Source organism: Hemitrygon akajei, chromosome 5 (genome assembly GCF_048418815.1).
Source record: "Hemitrygon akajei chromosome 5, sHemAka1.3, whole genome shotgun sequence".
Lineage (NCBI taxonomy): Eukaryota > Metazoa > Chordata > Chondrichthyes > Myliobatiformes > Dasyatidae > Hemitrygon > Hemitrygon akajei.
Window position 1 is genome coordinate 38628880 of NC_133128.1, and position 25352 is coordinate 38654231.

The window sequence follows — 25352 nt, forward strand, 5'->3', positions numbered from 1 at the left end:
GTGGGAGGCCTTCAGAAGTGAAATTTTGAAAGTGCAGAGTTTGTATGTTCCTGTCAGAATAAAAGGCAAGAATACCAGAATTTGGGAATCTTGGTTTTCAAGAGATAGTAAGGCCCTGGTGAAGAAGGAGAAAGATGTGCATAACAGGCAGGAGCAAATAAGTACTTGAGTATAAGAAATGCAAGTAAAGACATAAGTAAATTAGGAGAGTTGAAAGAAAACCTAAGGTTGCTCTACCAGACAAGGTGAAGGAGAATTCTAAAGGTATATACAGATATATTAAGAGCAAAAAGATTGCAAGGGATCAAAATGGTCCACTGGAAGATTAGAGTGGTAATCTTTGTGTGGAGCCGAAAGAGATAGGAGATTTTTGCCATCTGTATTTACTTGGGTGATGGACTCAGAGTCTATACGTGTGAGGTAATGGAGCAGTGAGGCCATGGACCCTATGTAGATTGAGGGAAATTAGGCTGGATAAATCCTCAGTGTGTGACAGTGTGTTTCCTCAGACCCTGTGGGAGGCTAGTGCAGAAATTGCAGGGTCCCCAGCAGAGATATTTAAAACATCCTTAGCCATGGGTGAGGTGCCAGAGTTTGGAGAATGGCTAATGTTGGTCTTTTGTTGAAGAAAGGCTCGAAGAATAAGCCAGGATGTTATAGGCCGGTGAGCCTGACATTAGTAGTGGGAAAGATATTAGAAGGTATTCTAAAGGGCCAAGTATACAGTATAAGTATTTGGATAGACAGAGACTGATTAGGGATAGTCAACATACCTTTGTGTGCAGTAAGTCGTGCCTAACTAATCTTACCGAGTTTTTTGAGGAAGTTACCAGGGAAGTTGATGAAGACAAGGCAGTGGATGTTGTCTACATGGACTTTGACAAGGTCCTGCATACAAGGTTGTTCAAGAAGGTTCTATCAAGATGAGGTAGTAAATTGGATTAGACATCGGCTTTGTGAAAGAAAGCAGAGTGTGGTTGTAGATGGTTACTTCTCTGACTGGAGACTTGAGATTAGTGATGTGCCACAAGTGTCAATGCTGGCTCCATTGTTGGTTGTCATCTATATCAACAATCTGGATAATTATGTAAGAAACTGGATCAGCAAATTTGCAGATGGCAATATGATTGGGGTTTTTGGGAACAGTGGGGAATATTATCAAAGCTTGCAACGGTATCTAGATCAGTTAGTGAAGTGGGCTGAAAAATGGCAGGTGGAATTTAACGCAGGCAAGTGTGAGGTGTTGCACTTTGGGAAGACCAAGAAGGGTAGGTTGTTACACAGTAAGTGGTATCACCGAGGAGTGCAGTAGAACCGAGGGATCTGGGAATACAGATCCATAATTCCTTGAAAGTGGCATCACAGGTAGATAAGAAGGTCATAAAGAAAGCTTTTGGCACATTGGCCTCCATAAATCAATGTATTGAGTACAGGAGTTGGGATATTATGCTGAAATTGTATAAGAAGTTTGTGTAAGAAATTTGGAGTATCGTGCAGTTTTGGTCACCGACCTGCAGGAAAGATGTAAGTAAGATTGAACAAGTGCAGAGAAAATTTACAAGCATTTTGTGAGGACTTGAGGACCTGAGCAATAGGGAAAGGTTGAATAAGTTGGGACTTTATTTCCTAGAACATAGAAGATTGAGGGGAGATTTGATCGAGGGGAAATTATGAGGTGTAGATAGGGTAAATACAAACAGGATTTTTCCACTGAGGTTGGGTGAGACTAGAACTAGAGGTCATAGTTTAAGGGTGAAAAGTGAAATGTTTATGGAGAACATGAGGGGGAACCTCTTCACTCAAAGAGTGGTGAGAGTGTGGAACGAGCTGCCAGCCAAGAGGTGGATGCAGGGTCAATTTCAACATTTAAGAGAAATTTGGTTAGGTAAATGGATGGGAGGTGCATGGGAGACTATGGTCCTTGTGTGCTATGTTCTATGGCTCTATGAGAAAGCAAAATAATTGTCTATGCTGGGATACAAATGAAGTTTATCAAGGTGACTATTACTCTAAAACTGTTAGTTGCTGATAGAAAAAGTCAGATGAGTGGAGAGAGGGAAAAAAGAAGATACTTAACATAGGGTGAATTTAAAAGGGCTGAAATGAATTGCAAAACTCATCTAATTACTTGCTTCAGTCTTAGTTTCTAGCAAAATTACAGTGGATTTAAAGCTGAAGAATTAATGCTTGCTCAGGTCAACCTTTATATATGGTTTTATGAACAATTTACTTGCTGTGTGACAATATCTTTTCCTTTATTTAGGAATTGATTCTGTTTGTGCTTGTTCATTGGCAAAGGATACGAGTGCAGGTAAGCTTTGTTATAGTCATGTGTTTTTTTGAAGAGCACAAACTCTACTAGTCATGATTAATATTTCTCAGTTACGGTTCACCTGTGTATAATGAATATTGGATAAATCTGATTAAATTTTTCCAGTCAGTAATTTTGGCAATAATACAAAATTAGAAATGAGAGATGGCAGTAATTTCGCCACAGTGATTCTTTAATGACTTTTAGCAGAATCAAGAGAACAGAGAATTCCCTCTTGTATAAGGGCATATCATTGAAGATTTATTTCATTGAACTGCACACTCAGAATCAATTATCACTGCCATTCAACCAACTTCTTAAAAAAGCAAAATTATTGACCTTTCATCTGTTCCTTAAATCATTCAGAATTTTACAAACCAAGGTTAGTCAGATCTTAAAGAAATATGTGGCTAGATACATCATAAAAACCATTATCCAATTACAATAAAGCAATGTAGAATATGTCTGGCAACTGGTGGCTTTATGTTTCCTTACTCTCAATCCATAAGCTCCTTTATATAAAAGATAAGTAATTAAAATCCAAACATCTACCATTTCTTAATAACAACTTGCACTGGAGCAGCCAAATGCAATATAGTAGGCCTTGTGAATATTTCCACTCTTGTGTTTAATTTTTCTTTATATATCACATTCTTTGAAGTCATTTGTGAAAGTACATGTGCACAGAGGTTTTGTTACAGCCTCTTGTCGAGCAGTTTTTGCTCTGTGAAAAGAAAATAATGTCCATATTTTTTAATGAAATAAATGCAATGTGTCAATTCATGGATTAGCATTCGTATGTAATTCTATATAATTGTAATACTGGATAATGAAATATGCTACTTCTATAATTCATATAAGAATATTTCATTAATGCAATATCTGAATGTAGAAGATTTTATCCTTTGTGTTTTCTCAGGCCAAAAATGTTTTTAATGTTCAGTTATTCAGGTGGCTTCATGGAATCATAGAGCCATACAGCACAGAAACATGCCCTTTCGGTCCTCTTGTCCATGCCAACTGTGTCTGTGTATCATAATTCCATTAGCCTGCATTAGACATGTATGCCTCTAGGCATTTCCAATATAACTACCTGTGCTAATACCTTTCAAACATTGTCATTGTTTCCGTCTCCGCCAGTTCCACTGTCAGCTTGTTTCAAATAATCCACCCTCTTTGAAAAATTTACCTGTCTGATCTCCGTCAAAATTCACCACTCTCGCCTTGAACCTGTGCCCTTTAGTCCTGGACTCCCAGTCTCTAGGGAGGAGAAAACTCTTAACTAAATCTATTCCTTCTATGCTTCTCATATTTTTATAAACCTCTATAAGGTCACCCCTCTGTTCCCTCTATTCCAGTGAAAATAAACCCCGCCTCCTCAGTCTTTTATAACTATGTTTCATTCCAGATAACATCGCAGTGGATTTCTTTTGCATTCTGGATGGGAAAGGTTAAGTCACTACCGCTTTGACCATAATGATACTACTTTGACTACCACTATGATTAATGGCTACCACTTTGACTATTGTTTCCCCTCTCTTCATTTGTTTCTCAGTAGAAATTTATTTGGTTCATCCTAATGGAATTCTCCTTTCACTTTCAATTTTGTCTTCACAAACCTGAAGATGCAGTGGCAGGATTGGGTATCCATACTGAGTGGAAGGCTTGAGCTTGGAATGAACTTGGAAAATGGGGCAGCAAACTGACAGTCAGGCTTAGTCAACCTATTTTCTTGCTACCAAATTACTACATTGGAAAAATTGTGTACTGTTCCACATTACATGAAGGATGTAGTAGCAGTGGAGAAAGTCACAGTCATACAGCAAGGAAACAGATCCCTCGACCCAACTAGTCATGCCAACCAAATTCACATCTAAGCTTTTTGTTACCTGTGCAAAATTATGCAAATAGTGTTTTAATTTTTATTTGTGATGTTTTAGATAAACATTCTAGAAGTTATTATTAGTAAACTAATACAAAAGAAAATTGTTTCAGATTTATTATTATAAGGTATTAAAATGTTGTTGTCAATAATTCATACTGACTGTGATCAATGAATTCATCAACCACATTAAACATCAGATTTGAGGATCAATAAAATAAAATCAAATAGTTGTTTATATTTACTGAATTCATAGTTAAGAAGTCATATGTGTTCTTGACCTTATGGTTGACCTAAAGTTGATGCAAATTAATATTCAAAATTTATCAAGCAGAAAGTCTTTTATTGAAGATTTTATGTATTTATTAAAACACATAAACATCTTTCCATTAGAACAAAAGCTTGAAGATAAAGTGGCCGAAGCAAAGGTGGCGGAGCCAAAGGTAGCCGAGATAAAGGTGGCCGAGACAAAGGTGGCTGAAGCAAAAGTGGCCGAAACAAAAGTGGCAGAAACAAAGGTGGCCGAAACAAAGGTGGCCGAAACAAAGGTGGCTGAAACAAAGGTGGCCATAACAAAGGTGGCCGAAACAAAAGTGGCCGAAACAAAAGTGGCTGAGGCAAAAGTGGCTGATACAAAAATGACCGATTCTAAAGAAGAGCAGAAAGGAAAAGACACTTCAGAGGATGAATCTCTGTTACCTGCTGCTGTATGTTTGGTGACTTTCTTAATCCAATATAGAACTTACACACACTTTGGTGTCTCTTTATCTCTGCTTGTAGCAAACATTGCATCATTTTGTGGACAAATTTAGTACTACTGACAAAGAAGCAATCACATGAGAGATTTAGGAATTAGAAGCAAGCTATTCTGACATGATTCCTATCTTACTTTTCATTGATCCTCAAAGGAAATAACATTGTTTTCCTCCTATCTAAACTGACAATTCCATTGTTCATTGCTGGTTGCCCTCAATAAGGTGATGTTAGGTCACCTTCTGTGGTGAAGTGAGTTATTTAGCCTTAGAAGCCTTTCTTGTCATTCATAGAGCTCTTGACACAACTCAGGTCTCAGTCCACATACCTGCCTTTTCCTTAAGTCTGCTTTGGCTATCAGTAGATTTAAATCAACAATTGACTACATAGTTGTAGCCATTTGCAGAAGAATTCCAAATATACATAACCTTCTGCTGTAGAAGTATTTCCTAGTTTCACTCAAAGGATCTAGGCCTACATTTTTGACTGCAGTTCTTGGTCCTGACTTCCATCCAAAGGAAATATTTTTCTTTGTCTGCCTAATCAGTTTCCTATTGCATCCTGAAAGCTTAGATCGCTGGTGCATTTCCTAAATTCCGCGGAATTAAACCTTGGTTTCTGTAGCCTTTCCTTAATCAATGCAGTATAACTTTCTAGAGTATTTCGCAAAGTAGGAAGGAGAAGCTGAAGCATGATAATTCCAGAAGGTGTGAAGAGGTGGGCTTGAATTTGACATTGGTTCAGTATGAGGTGAATCAAGTGCACAGAAACAATATTCTTCAAACCAATTTAATTGTATAATCAATATGAACTGCAAGTGTTGTCACCCGTATACAGTTTGCGCAAATGTCTTGGGCACATATAGCTAGGATGTTTAAGACCTTTGTCCAGAACTGTATTTGCGAACATGGAGCTGAGAGCAAGTTTGTAAATCTGGCATGAGCAAAGGATGTTAGGAATGGCGAGGGTGGAGGGATGTGGGACAGATGTCAGAGAAGGAGTGTCAGGGGTGGGGGTTGGAGCAGATACAGATACACCAAGCCAAAAGACACCAGGCAAGGTCATTTGATTCCGAACAATTGGTTTATTGATCATTACAGAATGTCTCTCTGGTACTTCCTGGTCCCTCCCCTCTCCCCTTTTTCCCCAACCATGATTCTTCTTTTCCTGTTACTTTCCCACTCTCAAACAACAATAGAGACCCAAATCTGAATAAGGTTTATCTTCATTCACATACGTCATGAAACTTTTTTTTGTGGCAGCAATGCAGTGCAATACATAAAATTACGCCAGTACTGTGTGAAGATTTTAGGTATATATACGTACCTAAGATTTTGCACAGTCCGTATTTTTTGGTGACTGTTGTTCAGCAGTTTGCAATTTCAGGTAGTGAGAAGTAGCAGGCTTAAAAGAACATTCAAATTAACATTTTATGTGTAATGTACTGAGTCTTTGAGTCTTAGTTGTTCATCCATGTTTTATTATCATCTTTAATAGTGAAAAATAGTGCTAATGAGGATATTGGTAACATTTCTTTCTGTAGAGTTTATTTATTAAATGTGTAGGAAGTGTTTACCTTGGTACATCTGAGAAATAAACTGTGAAGCTTCGATAGTGAATTCTGCCATTTTCATTTAAAGTTCCAAAACTGAATAGTGTGTGCCTAACTTCCGTGATTTTCAAAATCTTACCATGATCGTAATTGAGATAGTGCTGTTAAAATTTATAGATGAAGGTTTGATTTTCATTCTTGCTATTTTATTTTTAACAAAAAGAATTATGTCACTGCATACTTGTCATATTACATTGGCAAATTGAGATGCCCTAGACATAATCACCAATACAGTAAGGTGCCAGTTACTATTTTGTTTGTGTTCTTTGTGTTCAAAAGCCATGCAAATATCAGGTTGTTCTAACTAACCTTGGAAGTTGGATTAAACTATTCAAGTTTTCATGATTATCTTAGTTTGAAACTTATCACTTTGTAATAATGCAGAAAACTTTTTTTTGAAAAAAGCAATCCTCAGTAGTTAAAATCATTTTGTTTATTTTGTGCTTGTAGGTGACTGGAGAATCAAAATCAAAAAAAAGGCGAAAAAAGTCAAGAAAAAGGGTATGTTATAATGTTCTGATGTCTAATTTAAATTTTTTGCTCTTACTGAACAATCATAAATTATTGAAACAGTCATTTCCATTTAAAACAGCTTGATTTGATTGAAATGAAAATCATGATAAATGTAGTGAAACAGATCGGTTCCCTGCCCATCAGATTATTGTAGGAATGCAGAGTCATTTCCATTAATGTATAACACTGACATCAACTTTAGTGATGACTTTGGCAAAAGTGCCAAAATACAGTATGAAGGAGTCAGCATAACCACTTTTGAAGAAGATGCATTGATAGAACATAGAATTGTATGACACATTATGGGCCCTTTGACCCACAGTGTTGTGCTGCTCCATATAAACTTATCACAGTGTATTCCAGGAGCATACCACTTTCTGTATATACAAAAAAAAATCTATCTCTGACATCTCTCTCCTAAACTTTCCCCCACTCAGCTTAAACTGATGTCCACTGGTATTGGTTATTGCTGACCTAGAAAAAAGGCTCTGGCTGTTAACTCTATGCTTCTCATAAACTTGTGCACCTCTATCAAGTCGCCTCTCATCCTCCTTAGCTCCAAACAGAAATGCCCTGGCTAACTCAACTTTCCTCATAAGACATTTTCCCTAATCCAACAGCATTCTGGTAAAACTCCTTTACACCATTTCTAAAGCTTACACATTCTTCCTATAAAGAGGTAATCAAAACTGAACACAATACTCAAGAGTTTTATAAAGCTGCAACATTACCTCATGGCTTTTGAACTCAATCTTCTGAATGAAGACCAGCATCCCATAGCCCTTCTTAACTATCCTATTAACTTGTGCAGCAGCTTTGAAGGATCTATGATCTTGGACACCAAGATCCTTCACACTGCTGAGAGAATCCTGCCATTAACCTTTTACACCACATTCAAGTTCTATCTTCCAAATTGTATTTTTTCATACTTTTCCAGGTTGAACAACATCTTGACATTTCTTTTTCCAACTCTACATCCTGTCTATATCCCTTTATAGCCTATGACAGCGTTTCACACTCTGTACAACATCATCAGCCTTTATGTCATCTGCAACCCACCCTTCCACTTCCTCATCCAGGTCATTTATAAAAATCACAAAAGTAGGAGTCCCAGAGAAGATGTCTATGGAGCACCACTAGTCATCAACCTGCAGGCAGAATTCACTCTATCTACTACCACCCTCTGTCTTATGAGAACATGTCAATTCTGAATCCACACAGCCAAGTTTGCATGGATCTGATGCCCCATGACTTTCTAGATGAGACTACCATGGGAAATGTGTCAACTGCCTTAGTAAAACCCATGTAAGCCACATCCACCACTTTACCTTCATCAATGTGCTTTATCATATCCTTGGAAAAAGTCAGTCAGGCTCATGAGGTGCTATCTGTCATTCAAAAAGTCAGGCTGACTATCCCTGTAAAGACCATAAGACATAGGGGCAGGATTAGGCCATTTAGCCCATCGAGTCCACTCTGCCATTCCATCATGGCTGATCCTGGATCCTACTCAACCCCATATACCTGTCTTCTCGCCATATCCTTTGATGTCCTGATCAATCAGGAAGCAATCAACTTCCGCCTTAAATATACGCACAGACTTGGCTCCCACCGCAGTCTGTGGCAGAGCATTCCACAGATTTACTACTCTCTGGCTATATATAAAAAAAACCTTTACCTCTGTTCTAAAGGGTCATCCCTCAATTTCGAGACTGTGCCCTCTAGTTCTTGATACCCCACCATAAGAGACATCTTCTCCACATCCGCCCATAAGACATTTGTCCTTTCAACTTTGGTAAGTTTCAGTGAGAACCCCCAGCATTCTTCTAAGTTCCTGTGAGTACAGTTCCAAAGCTGCCAAACACTCCTCATTTATTAACCCCTTCATTCCTGGAATCATCCTTGTGAACTTCCTCTGGACTCTCCAATGACAACACATCCTTTCTGAGATATGGGGTCCAAAACTGTTGACAATACTCTAAGAAATTGTGAAGAAAAAGCATTTCAGGGTGTATATTGTATGTATTACTCTGACATTAAACTGTACCTTTGAAACCTTTGAAGTGCAGCCTGACTAGTGCCTTATAAAGACTCAGCATCACCTCCTTGCTTTTATAAGTCTATGCTTCTCCAAATGATTGTAAATCCTTTCCTAAGAATCTTCTCCATTAGTTTGCACACCACTGATGTAAGACTCACAAGTTTATAATTCCCAGGATTATTCCTATTAACTTTCTTGAGCAACAGAATGACATTTGCCATCCTCATAGTTATCAATAATCATTGATATGGTTATCTTAGACTCTATTGAAGATTGATATAAACAGTAAGCCAACAGCCAGAATGGGAAAGTAATGCTATTTTATAGTCTTTAGACCTTCACAATCATCCAAGGAGGTCCATGCCTATACACATCATTCGTGTAATAAATGTGTTTAAATGTTTCTCAGTGAAATTTATTCATAGTCAAGATGCCAAATCCTCATGTAGAAACTCAGAATGTTAGATCTTTACTGTGAAATATCCATAAGAATAAATTTGAGGAGTTTGTCATTAACAAAGTAGCCCTTCACCAAAAAAGGAAAATCATCTTGCTTGTTTTGGGCTAATTTGCATCCCAATTTTAAATTTAAAAAAACAAAAAATATTTGTTGATTTAGCTGATCTAATTACAAGAAATAAATCTTGAGATTTTGTGGTAAATTATTGTAATGATGTGTGATTGTTTCATATGCTTTACAGCCAAACACAGAATAAATTGGTTAGTTGATGTACACATTTACCTAAGTGTAACTGATTCACCTTTTTTAAACTTAGCACTAATTTGCAGTTCCAAATTGAGTCAAGTAACTTAATATATTAACTGGTAAAGTAAACATTGTAACCCACCTATTTGCTGATTCCCAGACTTTGTCAATTGTGAACATCAGATGTTAACATTTAATTCTGTTACATTGTCTGGACATTGAATAATTCAAGCTTGTTGTACAGTACCGTTTATCCACAGTACAATATGTGGTGTTCTCTTTAAAAATTTACAATGTCTAAAACTAGACCTTCCAATCCTGAAATCTCAGACTGGTTTAATTAGAGTATCTTTGAGTGCAATGACATACACTTAAAAATCTAGTGTGAAATATGATTCAAAGCTTAGAACCTCCATTAATATTTAAAATAACCTCTTTGCATCAACAATGGTCTATCTATCTAAATTTAAAGTACTGCCATTAAAATATGTGCTGTGTGAATACAGGGTAAAAAGTCAGAAGTTGGTCCCCAGGCATTTCTACAGGATGTTGATGTGCTCCAAGAATTAAAAAGGTAAGACAATTCCATTGTTTCTGAGCGCAAAATGTTTCCGTAAGTTTTTTCACAAGAAGCAAGTAAAGAAATTGTCATAGGTTTCAAATGGAAGATGATGTTTTAAAATATATTGCAAATTTTAGATCTGTACTGTGATAATTCTTATTGTTTTTTTCTGTTTAGATTACTTGCTGCTATTTTGTGGATTCTTTTCGCCTAGAAATTCAATTGCATGCACATTGGTTGAACTGTAGTATAAAATCACCAAGACCACTTGTTTCCATCTCTTTAACCTCTTACATCTCCATTGAGATTCATATCCTGTACTCTGAAATTGCTGCACTGTTCCATGTCTCAGAAAGGATGTGTTGTCATTGGAGAGAGTCCAGAGGAGGTTCACAAGGATGATCCCAGGAATGGAGGGGTTAACATATGAGGAACATTTGGCAGCTTTGGGAAAATGCAGGGTTATCTTATTGAAACCTACCAAATGTTGAAAAGACTTGATGGGTGAATGTGGAGAGGATGTTTCGTGTGGTGGGGTATCCAGAATTAGAGTGCACAGCCTCAGAACTGAGGGGCAGCCTTTTAGAACAGAGGTAAGGAGGAAATTTTTTAGCCAGAGAGTAGTGAATCTATGGAAGGGTCTGCCACAGACTGTGGTGGAAGCCAAGTCCGTGGGTATATTTAAGACAGAAGTTGATCGTTTCTTGATTGGCTTGGGCATCAAAGGATATGACGAGAAGGCAGGTGTATGGGGTTGAGTGGAATCTGGGATCAGCCATGATGGATTGGGAGAGGAGACTCGGTGGGCTGAAAGGTCTAATTCTGCTCCTATGTCTGATGGTCTTATAGTCTAATGATTTCAAATTCCCTATTACTTGTAACAATAGCATCCCCTTTTCTCAATTCCTACAAATTCCTGCATCTGCTCTCAGGATGAGGCTTTTCATTTCAGAACGAAGGAGATGTCCTCCTTCAAAAAAAGCGGCTTCCCTTCCTTCACCATCAACGCTGCCCTCAACCGCATCTCTTCCATTTTGCACACGTCTGGCCTCAACCCATCCTGCTGCCACCCCACTAGGGATAGGGTTCTTCTTGTCCTCACCTATCACCCCACCAGCCTCTGCAACCAGCACATAATTCTCTCTAGCTTCTGCCATCTCCAACAGGATCCCACCACCAAACACATCTTTCCCTCCCCCTCCATTTCTGCTTTCCACAGGGATCGCTCCCTACGCATGACTTCCTTGTCCATTCATTCCTCCCCATTGATCACCCTCAGGCACTTATCTTTGCAAGCGGAACAAGTACTACATCTGCCCCTACACCTCCTCCCTCACTGCCATTCAGGGTCCCAAACAGTCCTTCCAGATGAGGTGACACTTCATCTGTAAGTCCGTTGGGGTCATCTACTGTATCTAGTGCTCCCGGTATGGCCTTTTGTAGATTAGTAAGACCTGACGTAGATTGGAGACTGCTTTCCCAAGCGCCAATGCTCTGTCCATCAGAAAAAGTGGTATCTCCCCGTGGCCACCCATTTTAATTTCACTTCCCATTACCATTCCAACATGTCAATCTATGGCCTCCTCCACTTTCACAATGAGGCCACCCTCCAACCTGATGGCATGAACATCAACTTCTCAAACTTCTGGTAATGCCCCCCCCCCCCCCCCCCGCCCTTCACCATTCCCCATTCCTTTTTCCGTCTCTCACCTTATCTCCTTACCTGCCCATCACCTCCCTCTGGTGCTTCTCCCCATTTTCTTTCTTCCATGGCCTTTTGTCCTCTCTCATCAGATTCCCCTTTCTCCAGCCCTGTATCTCTTTCACCAAACAACTTCTCAGCTCTTTGCTTCACTCCTCTCCCCCTGCCGGTTTCACCCATTGCCTTGTGTTTCTTCCTCCCCTCCCCCTTCCTTCTAGCTCTGACTCCTCATCTTTTTTTTCTCCAGTTCTGGTGAAGGGTCTTGGTCTGAAGCATCGACTGTACTCGTTTCTATAGAGGCTGCTTGGCCTGCTGAGTTCCTCCAGAATTTTGTGTTTGTTGCAAGGACTCCCAAGTCCCTTTGCAGCTCTGAATTTTAAATTTTCTCTCTGTTTAGAAAATTGTCCATGCCTTTATTCTTTCTACCAAAGTGTTTGATGATTCACTTCCCTACACTACGTTCTCTCTGCCACTTCTTTGCTTATTTTCCCAATCTGTCTAAGTTGTCCTACAGATTCCCTGTTTTCTCACCATTACCTGCCCCTCCACCTATCTTTGTATCGTCTGCAGTCATCCAAATTATTGATGTATAATGTGAAAAGAATCAGTCCTAATACTGACCACCACTAGTCACTGGCAGCCAGCTAGAAAAGGCCACCTTTATTTCCACACTTTGCCTCCTGCCAATCAACCAATTTCCTATCCATGCTAATATCTTTACTGTAATGGCATGGGCTTTTATCTTGTTAAGCAGCCTCATGTGTGACACCTTCTGAAAATCCAAGTGAAAACATCCACTGACTCTTCTTTGTATATTCTGCCTGTTATTTCCTCAAAGAATTCCATCAAATTTCTCAGGCAAAATTTCCCCTTTAGGAAACCATGCTGACTCTGGTCTAATTTCTCTTGTGCGTCCAAGTACCCCAAAACCTCATCCTTAATAATGTGTGTCTTTTCAGTCATTGAAGCCAGGCTAACTAGCCCATAATTTCCATTCTTCTGCCTCCTTCCCTTCTTAAAGAGCAGAGGGTGAGTTGCAATTTTCCAGACCTCCCAAACCATTCCAGAATCAGGTGATTCTTGAAAAATCATTACCAGTGCCTGCACAATCTCTTCAGCTACCTCTTTCAGAACCCTGTGATGTAGTCCTTCTGGTCCAGGTGAATTATCTAGCTTCAGACCTTTCAGCTTCCCAAACACCTTCTCCTTAGTAATAGCAACTACACTCACTTCTGCCTTGACACTCTTGTGTTTCTTGCATTCTGCTGGTGTCCTCCACAGTGAAGACTGATGCAGAATACTTATAAATGCCTCCACCATTTCTTTGCCCTCCCAATTCTACCTCTCCCCCGTCATTTTCCAGCAGTCTGATCTCACTCTCGTCCCTCCTTTCCTCCTTATATATCTTCAAAAACCTCTTATATTATTGGATAGCTTACCTTCATATTTCACCTTAACTCTCTTTATGGCTTTTTTTGTTGCCTCCTTTTGGATTTTAAAAGCTTCCCAATTCTCAAACTTCATAATAATTCTTGCTATATTATATGCTGTCTCTTTTGATTTTATGCTGCCTTTGACTTACCTTGTCAGCCTCATCCTCCCTTTAGAATTCTTTGTCATCTTTGGGTTGCATCTATCCTGCACCTTCCAAATCTTCCTCAGAAACACCAGCCGTTGCTGTTCTGCCATCACCCCTGCTAGTGAGACCTTCCAGTCAACTTTAGCCAGCTCCTCTCTCGTGTATCAGTAATTCCCTTTACTCAACTGTAATTCTAATTGCATTCAAATATAACACCTTCAATCCTGTATTCATCACCCTTTTTGATTTTCCCCCATTTTACAATTCAGTTCATCCCACTGACTGCAAGTTTGCCCTATCATCTGCTTGTCTTTCCTCACAGTCTCACTACCCACTGCATCTACTTGTATACCAACTGCCCATCCTCAACCCTATTACTCTGCTTCCCATTCCCTTGCCAAATTAGTTCAGACCTTCCCCAACAGCTCTACCAAACCTGCCCATAAAGATATTTGTTCTTTCGGGTTCAGGTATAACCCGTCCTTTTTGTACAGGACACACCTTCCCCAGAAGAGATCCCAATGATCCAGAGATTTGAAACTCTGCCCTCTGCACGTATTCCTCAGCCACATATTCATCTTGTGGCATAGGCAATAATCCAGAGATTACTACTCTGAAGGTCCTGCTTTTCAGCTTTATACCTAACTCCCTGTATTTGCTCCTCAGGACCTCCTCCCTTTTCCTACCAATGTCATTTATACCAATCACGACTTCTCATTGCTCACACTCCCCCATTAGAATGCTGTGGACACAATCTGAGACAGCTCTGACTTTCACATTTGGGAGGCAAAATACCATCCGGATCTCTCTTTCATGTCCACCGAATCTCATGTCTGCTCCGATAACTGTGGAATCCTCTATTATGACTGTACTCCTCCCCCACTTCCCTTTAGAGCCATTGTGCCAGACTCAGTACAGGTTCAGTTCCTTAACACAGAATCCAAAGAACTGCAGCTCGATGCACTTGGTGCAGGTGTAGTTATCAAGGAGACTAGAGGTCTTCCAGAATTCCCACATCTCACACAAAGAAAGTGCCACTAACTCTGTGCCATTCTCAGCGTACTAATTATGTACTAATATATAAAGAAAGAGATGAAAAACTTACTAGAAACTTACTTTGAACCTCCATCTGTGGTTGCTCAAGACTGTTCTCGCTGAAACTTAAAAACCTCTCATTCTAACACAGGTCCATGCCAACCATGGCACCTCTGCTTATGCTTCCCTTCTTTTTATAGGCTCAAGTAAAAGTCACTCCTGTCCAGACTTGTTCTTTTCAAATGACATCTGCCCTGCAATGATATCCCTCTCACCCTCCCTCTCCCCCTCTAGCCCCCTTCAAATTATGACTTATTCCCAATGAAACTTGTTCTTTTCAAATGTCTCCCACCCTGCAACAATGTCTCTCTCTCTCACTTGCTACTTCAAATTAGGACTCAGTCCCAATGAGATTTGTTCTTTTCAAATGGTTCCTGCCCTGCAAGGATATCTCTCGCTCACAAATTCAAGTTATGACTCGCTCCGAAGACTTGGTCTTTTCAAAATGTGCTCCATGCAGAACACCAAAGGTCAGGATTGAACCTGAGGTCACTGGAACTGTGAGACATTGTGAGTTAGGTCCTAGATGGAACTATATTTGAGACTGCAGCATGGCCATTTGAATAGTATTCCTCTGGCCTATGCGCCTCACCAGGACTTTTGTGACAATAAACGTAAAAAGAACAGCTCTGTCCCATTTCATCTTTGTGCTTTCGTATGAAAGCAGGGTGGTTAAATTATTCTAGCCATCTAAAGAGACGTTTACCTTATTACTTAGCATGAATTTCATCTTATGAATGGAGTAAAAAACTAAGTTAATCAACCACTAAGATTCCCATAACCAAGTCTAGGATTATAAAATAGCTTCAAGATTGCTGTAAGGTCTCAGTATAATACCCAGCCAATCTTCATTAGCCATACCTTTCATTCTATTATTTTATCTGCTGCCACAGTAATTAAATTAACTGTGGTCTGATGCAATGCCTGACACAAACCTAACTTGGAATTTGATGTGCTCAGAACTTGTTTTAGGTGGAGCACAGGTTTAGTATCTTGAACACAAAAGATTCTGCAGATGCTGAAAATCTTGAGCAACACACTCAAATTGCTGAAGGAACTCAGTAAGTCATGAGTCCTGATGAAGGGTCTTTGCTTATTTATTCTCTTCAACCAATGCTGCCTGACTTACTCAGTTCCTCCAGCGTTTTGTGTGTGTTGTTTAGGATCCTAAAATCAATTGCTAAAATGTTGTTAATATTTTGTTAAAGAAAAACAGTGGAATCTGGTTAATTGGTTAATTGGGGCAGCTAGTTATTTGGAGCAACTCTTTAAGAACATAAACTAATCAAGAAAATTGATGGGATTCCCTTCACTTATTTGGGACACTGTGCACTTGTGTGACCATTAGACACTACACCATGCTTAGAGCAAACGATTTTTAAATGAAACAAGTGAAAATCTACAGATGATGGAAATCCAAGCAACACACACACACACAATGCTGGAGGAACTCAGCGGGTCAGGCATTGTCAATGGAAAAGAGTACAGTTGATGTTTAGGGCCGAGACCTGTCATCAGGACTCTTTTCCATAGATGCTGCCTGACCTGCTGAGTTCCTCCAGCATTGTGTGAGTTTTTAAATAACATCAGTTGTATGTGCTTTTGTTGAAAAAGCAGCAATTTTTCTCACTGATAGCTGGCGAGAAATAAACAGACAATTCAGAACTGTTTTGCTCACTGTGGTTTCAAGCATTCAGGCTTGGAGATGTCAGAAACGGGCAGGCTTGAAAATGAAATGATTTCATTATTTCAACAAGATACGAAGAATTTGAAGGTATTGACAATCATCTTGAATGTTACATTGCATATGAAGAATTTGGAGGATTCTGTTTTCAAAACAGTAGCATAACAGTTAGCACAATGTTATTACAGTATTATAACTTCGACAGTATGTTGGGACCAGGTTAGATCCTCAGAGATCTTGACAGCCAGGAATTTGAAGCTGCTCACTCTCTCCATTTCTGATCCCTCTATGAGGGATGTGTTCCTTCATCTTACCCTTCCTGAAGTCCAGAATCAGCTCTTTCATCTTACTGACATTGAGTGCCAGGTTGTTGCTGTGGCACCACTCCACTAGTTGGCATATCTCACTGCTGTACGCCGTCTCATCACCACCTGAGATTCTACCAACAATGGGCGTATTGTCAGCAAATTTATAGATGGTATTTGAGCTAGCCTAGCCACACAGTCATGGGAATATAGAAAGTAGAGCAGTGGGCCAAGCATACACCCCTGAGGTGCAGCAGTGTTGATCATCAGTGAGGAGGAGATGTTATCACCAATCTGCACAGACTGTGGTCTTCCGGTTAGGAAGTTGATGATCCAATTGCAGAGTGAGGTACAGAGGCCCAGGTTCTGCAACTTCTCCAACAGGATTGTGGGAATGATGGTATTAAATACTGAGCTATAGTCGATGAGCAGCATCCTGATATAGGTGTTTGTGTTGTGCAGGTGGTCTAAAGGTGTGTGGAGAGCCATTGAGATTGCGTCTGCCGTTGACCTATTGTGGCGATAGGCAAATTGCAGTGGGTCCAAGTCCTTCCTGAGGCAGGAGTTCAGTTTAGTCATGACCAACCTCATCACCAGCATTTCATCACTGTAGATGTGAGTGCTACCTAGTGATAGTCGTTAAGGCAGCTCACGTTATTCTTCTTAGGCACTGGTATAATCGTTGCCTTTTTGAAGCAAGTGGGAACTTCCGCCCGTAGCAGTGGGAGGTTGAAAATGTCCTTGAATAATAATAGGGTTTCTCAGGGGGTGCTGGGGTGCTGTAGCTTGAAGGGCTGGAAGAACCTACTCCACACTGTATCGCTAAAGAAAATAAAATTGTATGAAAGTACTCCACTATTTCTACTAGGTGTTTAGCTGATTTTGTTAATTTACAGTCAATCAAAAGAACATGGCAGCATAATTCCTCCATTGATAACTGTTAGGAACTAATGCACTGTTTTATAGTACTGTAATAGCACTGATAGTGTTCTAATTTGTCTGTATTTCATTTTAATACATATTTGTTACTCAGTTAAACTGTAGTTTGTCTTTTTTTATACCTTTTTAATTACTTCCATGAAACTTGACTGATTGGGACAGTCATTAAATTGGGCCAAAACGTACTGGTATTGATGTGTCCCAATTAACCAGAATCCACTGTATATATAAAAAAATTAAATACATTGTGCAAAATAGTGTACATGGGTTCATTGTCCATTTACAAATCTGATGGCGCATGGAGAGAAGCTGTTCCTAAAATGCTGAGTATGCGTCTTCACGCTGCTTTACCTCCTCAGTAGCAATGGCATACCTCATCTCCTCAAACTCCAAATGAAATGTAGCTGCTATCATACCTTCTTTGTAACTGCAACAATATGTTAGGCCCAGTTGACACCCAGAAACTTGAAACTGCTCACCCTTTCCACTGTTAATTCCTCGATGAGTTCTGCTGCGTGTTCCTTCGATTTCCCATTCCTGAAGACACAATTAATTACTTCATCTTGCTGATGTTGAGTACAAGATTGTTGTGACACCACTCAACCAGCTGATCTATCGGATTCCTCATCAAGGGGTAAGAAATGGAATGGGTGAGCAATTTTAAGCTCTTGTGCGTCAGCACCTATGAGGATCTATCCTGGACCCAACGTATCGATGCAGTCACGAAAAAGGCATGGCAGTGGCTATATTTCATTAGGAGTGTGAGGAAATTTGGTAAGTCACCAAAGGCACTCGCAAATTTAAACAGATGAACCATGGAGAGCATTTTAACTGGCTGCATCACTGTCTGCTATGGGGGGAGGTACTGCATAGAATCAAAATAAGCTGTAGGAAGTTGTAAACTCAGTCAGCTCCATTGTGCCTCAAAGAGGTGGCATCCATTTTTAAGGACCCTCATCACTCAGGACATGCCCTCTTCTCATTGCTACCATCAGGAAGGAGGCACAGGAACCTGAAGGCACATAATGGTTTAGGGATAGCTTCCTGTTCAGATTTCTGATTGGGCATTGAACCCATGAATACTACCTCTCTACTTCTTTTTCTCTTTTTGTACTACTTATTTAACTTATATATATATATATGTATATTTACTGTAATTTACAGGTTTTTTTTATTATGCATTGGAAAGTACTGCTGCTGCATATGAACAAATTTCTTGACATGTGCAGGTGATATTGAACCTGATTCAGATTCTGTTCCTGTACACCTCCTTGACAGCATTTGAAACTCTGTCGGTAGTTGTGCCATCAGCAAATTTCTAGATGATGTTTGAGTTGTGTCTAATCACACAGTAACCCACACAAAATGCTGGAGGCAGCATCTACGGAAAAGAGTATAGCCAATGTTTTGAGCCGAAATCCTTCAGTTTCCAGAATCTGCAGATTTTCTCTTGTTTGTAGATACACAGTCATGGGTGTAGGGAGAGTAGAGCAGTGGGCTGAGCATCCATCTTTGCGGTGTGCCACTGTTGATTGTTGACAAGGAGGAGATGTTATTTCTGATCCGCATTGACCTTGGTCTCCCAAAGAGGAAGCCAAGGATCCAGTTGCAGAGGGATGAGCAGAGGCCCAGGTTTTGAAGCTTGTTGATTAGTACTGAGGGGATAATGGTGTTGATCACTTTAATCTTCTCCTAAAAGTTGATTTAATAATAAAGTAGTTGCATTGTTATTTAAATTTGTAAGAGAAGTTATGGTTGCTGTTACTGCCTTACTACCTTATTTTACACCCATGGATCGGACTAAATGTGTTCAGTGAAAGAGTGTGAAAGCTGAATCGGCCTAATGTTAAAATGTTGTCAGAAAAGTTACTCTTTATTATTTTAACATAGCTGCAAAAACGCCTGTATCAGTAATTTTTTAAAGCTTATTTAATAATTATATAATCATGTTAGAAGCAATCAAGGCTGTTTGTCATTGGTGATGCTTCCTTTTCTGAGTAATTTATGTTTTTGCAGTGCACCAACTCAAAACACGGAAATTCCTAAGGATCAAACTCAAGAAATCACAGAGAAAACCGAAGCCACAGAAACAGGTAAAATTAAGTTAAGCTCATTTTAATCCATGTAAGTAGGAAAGAAATGAAAGTGTTTGCTATCAGACACTTCCATTTTCAATGTAATGTCCCAAACATGATGGAGCAGCCAGAATTCTGAAGCACTCCAGATTTTCTGCTGTGTATCTTGGACAATTTTGTCATGATGCTCAGGTATCTCCTGTGCCACCAATGGAACCAGCCCACCAAAGATGTCTATTAGAAAGTGTGGTCCTTGAAGTCCTTAGCATGAACACTATACTCCACCATTTATCATCATTACTGTGCAATCTATCATTACTTGGGGGATAACTTGGAAGAAGCACAGACTGTAACTCTTACATTATATTTTTGGCTTAAAGGGTTGAATCCCAAAGTATGTAGCTGGCAGACTGAGTTTCTGCTCCTCTCTTATCATCTAAATCAAAATTTGGAAACTCCCTTGTCTAAGATTTCTTTCATAACAAGGAACAGTTTAAGAAGGTTACTAAATTCTTTTCAAGGGAAATTAGGAATAGACATAAAATGCCTTGCTAGTGATACTCACACTCCATGCATAAATAAAGATAGGTGACTGCAAAATCAGTTACTGCATATATAGTCTAATCACTTTCATTTCTTGCTGATTTCTCATTGTTATAATTTGTCATAGTTAACCTATTTTTATAGTAATGAGTATTTAGGAAGAAAAAATTGAGCCACTTTGATTATCTTTATTTCCATGTGAAGGTTTCATTTAATTCTACAGCAGAGATTTATAATTTTATAACAGAAATAATTATCTTTTTTTGGCAGTGAAGCAAAATATTGCTTTTTCCTTTAACTGTAATCAGCTGTATTTATCATGAATTTTATTCAGATGTCTAATGTAAATGAAACAAATACTGTATAAATAAAGGTAAACTTTCATCTGTTTTAATTATTCAACCTCTCATTGCAGATATCATTGTAATTTGATGTTATCTATTACAACCTGGTCACTTCCATGTAACAGACACATTTAATGTAAACAATACCTCAAAACAATTGTGATCAGGTATATTCTGCTGCTTCATGTCTTCAGAAACCCAGGATTACCCCTGACCTTGGCTGCTGTGTGTGGAGTTTGGCAACCACGAAGGTTTACCTGGTTAGCCTGGTGATCTAGGATGCTACTGTCTGTCCTTAGCTCCTGGTGTATGTGATGAAAGCTGCTGCCTTCCCCATTTATTTGGCTGCATAGTTCTCCACAGCATCATTGCTGCGAGAGAATCAATAAAAAGTGGAGCTTTGCACCAAATTCCCAGCATAGCTATGCTGTGAATAACACACCTCCATGCTAGAATGATCTTTTTAACGCAAATTCCATAACACACTCATTCCTCAAAACATTTCCCAAGTGCTGAGCGATTTGCCAGGATATAGTTGTGTTTTTATATTGCATGTTTGGCAGTTCTGTAATCCACTTTTGTACATGCTAACATGTCGTAACTATTAAGCATGTTGTCACAGGAAGACGAAGTCTGAAACTGCATTATTGAAAATTCTGATGTGAGAACAAGCTTGCTTTAGGAAATACTTGAATGCATTCTTACGTTCTTTACTATCTATTAATTCAACCTGGTGTTTATGTAAACTTTCCATAGAAATGTTGAAAATTGTACTTTCTGAACATTTAAATTTTAGCAACGGAGAGATAAATGCTACATTTACAGTGAACTCTCCATTAAAGAAAAATTGCATTTCAAACAAGGGAATATAAATAATATTTCAAATCAGTAGCTGCAGTATCAATGCTCCATTAGTTAGGGAACTCTTTTGAGATTCCATTTATGTTTAAAAAATTACTTCCAAGAATATGGTTTCTGCCAAAAGAACAAGATACAAATTCGCAATTTTTGTTTCAGTGCAGAGTGTAATTATCTTGGAGATTGTTATTAAATTTAACGGAACTAATGTAATTTCACTGAAGATAGCACCAACTCTTCAATTTTTTACCTCTGAGTGGGAAATGCTAAGTTTTTAATATTCAGTTTCTCAGTCATCATATAAATTACCGTTATATGTTTGTGGAATTTGTTTCCATGTAACACACACAAAATGCTGGATTCTGATGAAGAATTTCAGCCTGAAGTGTCGATTCTCTTTAGATGCTGCCTGACTTGCCTAGTTCCTCTAGACCAGGGGTTCTCAACATGGGGTCCACAGATCCTTAGTTAATGATGGTTGAGGGTCCATGGCATAAATAAGCTTGGAAACCCCTGCTCTAGAATCTGTTACTCTGGATTTCCAGTATCTGCAGAATCTCTTAGGCTTTTTGTTTCCATGTACTTGCCTAGGAGTATATTCCTTCAATGAGGAGAATTAAGCAAGTTATAGAATTGCTATTTCATTATTAGTGTGATTGCATTAAATTACATTAAAATTGACTGTAATTTTTCTTGCATCTTACCAAACTGTATGTAAATTTCTTTTCAATGATCCGGAAAAAGCTAACCACCTGACACCTGAAAACTCATCAGATAGGGATAGCGACAACAAGTTATTTTCTCTGTAATAGTTAAATTTACTGCTTAGATCTCTTTATAGAAAAGATAGCCATGAATGAAGAACTTCAACTACATCTACCTAAAACTGCTTGCAAAATACAATTCATACTTATTAAAAGTTTCTAGTTTGTTGAATGCCTAAGAAATGGCTTTTTAGAGCAGTTTGCCATTGAGCCTACTAGGGGATCAGCTGTACTGGATTGAGTGTTATGTAATGAACTGGAGGCGATTAGGGACCTTAACTTAAAGAGAACCCTTAGGAACCAGTGATCACAATATGATTGCGTTCAACTTGAAATTTGATAGAGAGAAACTAATGTCTGACATAGCAGTATTTCAGTGGAGTAAGGAAAATTACAGTGGTATGAGAGAGGATTTGGCCACAGTAAATTGGAAGGAGCTGCTGGCAGGAAAGACAGCAGAACAGCAATGGTGTGTGTTTCTGGGAAAAATGAGAAGGTGCAGGACATGTGTATTACAAAAGTGAAAAGATACTCAAATGGCAAAATAGTACAACCATGGATGACAAGGGAAGTCAAAGCTAATGTAAAAATAAAAGAGAGGGCACACAACAAAGCAAAAATTAGTGGGAAGATAGAGGATTGGGGAGTTTGTAAAAACCTACAGAGAGCAACTAGAAGAATCATTAGAAGGGAAAAGACGAAATATGAAAGCAAGCTAGCAAATAATATCAAAGTGGACAGCAAAAGCTTTTTCAAGTATAATAAAAGAGAGATGAGCGTGGATATAGGACTGCTAGAAAATGCGGCAGGAGAAATAATGGGGGACATGGAGATGGCAGATGAACTAAATGAGTATTTTGCACCAGTCTTCATTGAGGAAGACACCAGCAGTGTGCCAGATGTAGTGTGTGAAGGAAGAGAAGTGGGTGCAGTTATTATTACAAGAGAGAAGGTACTCAAAAAGCTGAAAGACCTAAATGTACACAAGTCACCCGGACCAGATGAACTGCACCCTAGGGTTCTGAAAGAGGTAGCATTAGAGATTGTGGTGGCATTAGCAATGATCTTTCAAAAATCATTGGACTCTGGCATTGTGCCAGAGGACTGGAAAATTGCAAATGTTACTCCACTCTTTAAGGAAGGAGGAAGGCAGAAGAAAGGAAATTATAGACCAGTTAGCCTGACCTCAGGGTTGGGAAGATGTTAGAGTCAATTGTTAAGTACGAAGTGATGGAGTACTTAGTGACACAGGACAAGATAGGACAAAGTCAGCATGGTTTCCTAATGTAAAAATCCTGCCTGACAAACCTGTTGGAATTATTTGATGGCATTATAAGTAGAATAAAGAAGACGCAGTGGATGTTGTATATTTGAACTTTCAGAAGGCCTTTGACAAGGTGTCACACATAAGGCCAAGTTAAGAGCCTATGGCATTACAAGAAAGTTACTAGCATGGTTAGAGCATTGGCTGATTGGAAGAAGGTAGCGAGTGGGAATAAAAGGATCCTTTTCTGGTTGGCTGCCAATGACTAGTGGTGTTCTGCAGGGGTTGGCATTGGGACCACTTCTTTTTATGCCATGTATAAATAATTTAGATGATGAAATAAATGGCTTTGTTGCCAAGTTTGCAGATGATATGAAGATTGTTGGACGGGCAGGTAGGGTTGAGGAAACAGGTAGGATGCAGAAGGACTTAGATTAGGAGAATGGGGAAGAAAGTGGCAAATGAAATACAGTGTTGGAAAATATATGGTCATGCACTTTGGTAGTAGAAATAAATGTGTGGACTATTTTCTAAACGGGGAGAAAATCCCAAAATCTGAGATGCAAAGGGACTTGGGAGACATTGTGTGGAACACCCTAAAGGTTAATTTGCAGGTTTAGCCAGTGGTGAGGAAGGCAAATGCAATCCTAGCATTCATTTCAAGAGGTCTAGAATACAAGAACAGGGATGTGATGCTGAGGTTTTATAAGGCACTGATGAGGCCTCACCTTGAGTATTGTGTACAGTTTTGGGCTCCTCATCTTAGAAGAGATGTGCTGGCATTGGAGAGGGTCCAGAGGAGGTTCACAAGGATGATTTCAAGAATGAAAGGGTTATCATATGAGGAACATTTGATGGCTCTCGGTTTGTACTTGCTGGAATTTAGAAGGATGAGGGGGGAATCTCATTGAAACTTTTCAAATGTTGAAAGGCCTAGACAAAGTAGATGGAAAGAATGTTTCCTATGGTGGGAGAGTCTAGGACAAGAGGGCACAGCCTCAGGATAGAGTGGTGTCCATTCAAAACAGAGATACAGATTTCTTTTACCAAAGGGTGGTGAATTTGTGGTATTTCTTGCCAGATGCAGCTGTGGAGGCCACGTCGTTGAGTGTATTTAAGACAGAGATCGATAGGTTCTTGATTGGACATGGTATCAAAGGTTACGTGGAGATGCTTGGGAAATGGGGTTGAGAAGGAGAAAAAAAGGATCAACCATGATTCAATGGGCCAAATGTCCTAATTCTGCTCCTATGTCTTGTGGTCTTATGGTCTATGGTCTAAAAGACTACAAATGGGTCTCGAAAGCCTCAGCAGAGGAGAAGATACCACAGTCTTATCCTTTTTTGCCTTTGGACATAGTGATTGGAAATAACTGAAGGATGTAGGAATCTTTTAAATCTTGCATGATGCTTTAGGATGTAACTATTCAATTACTGGAATATAGTATTAGTTTTATAATTTATTTTTTCAATTTATTTTTATTTCATATGTACAGCCCCATTTGCTCAGATAACACACGTGCAAGCCAATCCTAGTGCATGAATTTTAGTTAAAATAGTAAAAGTTTTATTTGCACAAAATTGGTGGGTCCTTTTGAATTTAGAGTGTGTGGGCATACATGTACTACAAATACAAAATTAAGTCTTGTGAGTATATAACAGTTTCAGTTCTTATGACCCATAAACTTCAATGGATTTAGATTAAAAAGTGGGTTAGAAATGGGAAAATGTATGCAGCCTCATTCTTGAATTTAACTTTCAGAAAAAGTATCTGTTCAACCAACTAATCATTGTTAATTGTTAGGAAAAGACAGTAATTTT

General features: G+C 39.1%; 1 protein-coding gene across 4 annotated transcripts in view; it reads left to right on the top strand.

Moving 5' to 3' along the window:
• The window catches only part of LOC140727650 (E3 ubiquitin-protein ligase DZIP3-like), a 107662-nt gene that overhangs the window by 39457 nt on the left and 42853 nt on the right, over nucleotides 1–25352 (top strand). For 3 of the 4 annotated variants that reach the window (XM_073045267.1, XM_073045266.1, XM_073045268.1), the window contains exons 9-13: nucleotides 2264–2311; nucleotides 4587–4900; nucleotides 7009–7059; nucleotides 10325–10392; nucleotides 19701–19777. In XM_073045267.1, the coding sequence (XP_072901368.1) occupies nucleotides 2264–2311; nucleotides 4587–4900; nucleotides 7009–7059; nucleotides 10325–10392; nucleotides 19701–19777 (558 nt within the window). The remainder of the gene's footprint in view (nucleotides 1–2263; nucleotides 2312–4586; nucleotides 4901–7008; nucleotides 7060–10324; nucleotides 10393–19700; nucleotides 19778–25352) is intronic. The other variant, XM_073045270.1, reaches the window with a different exon arrangement.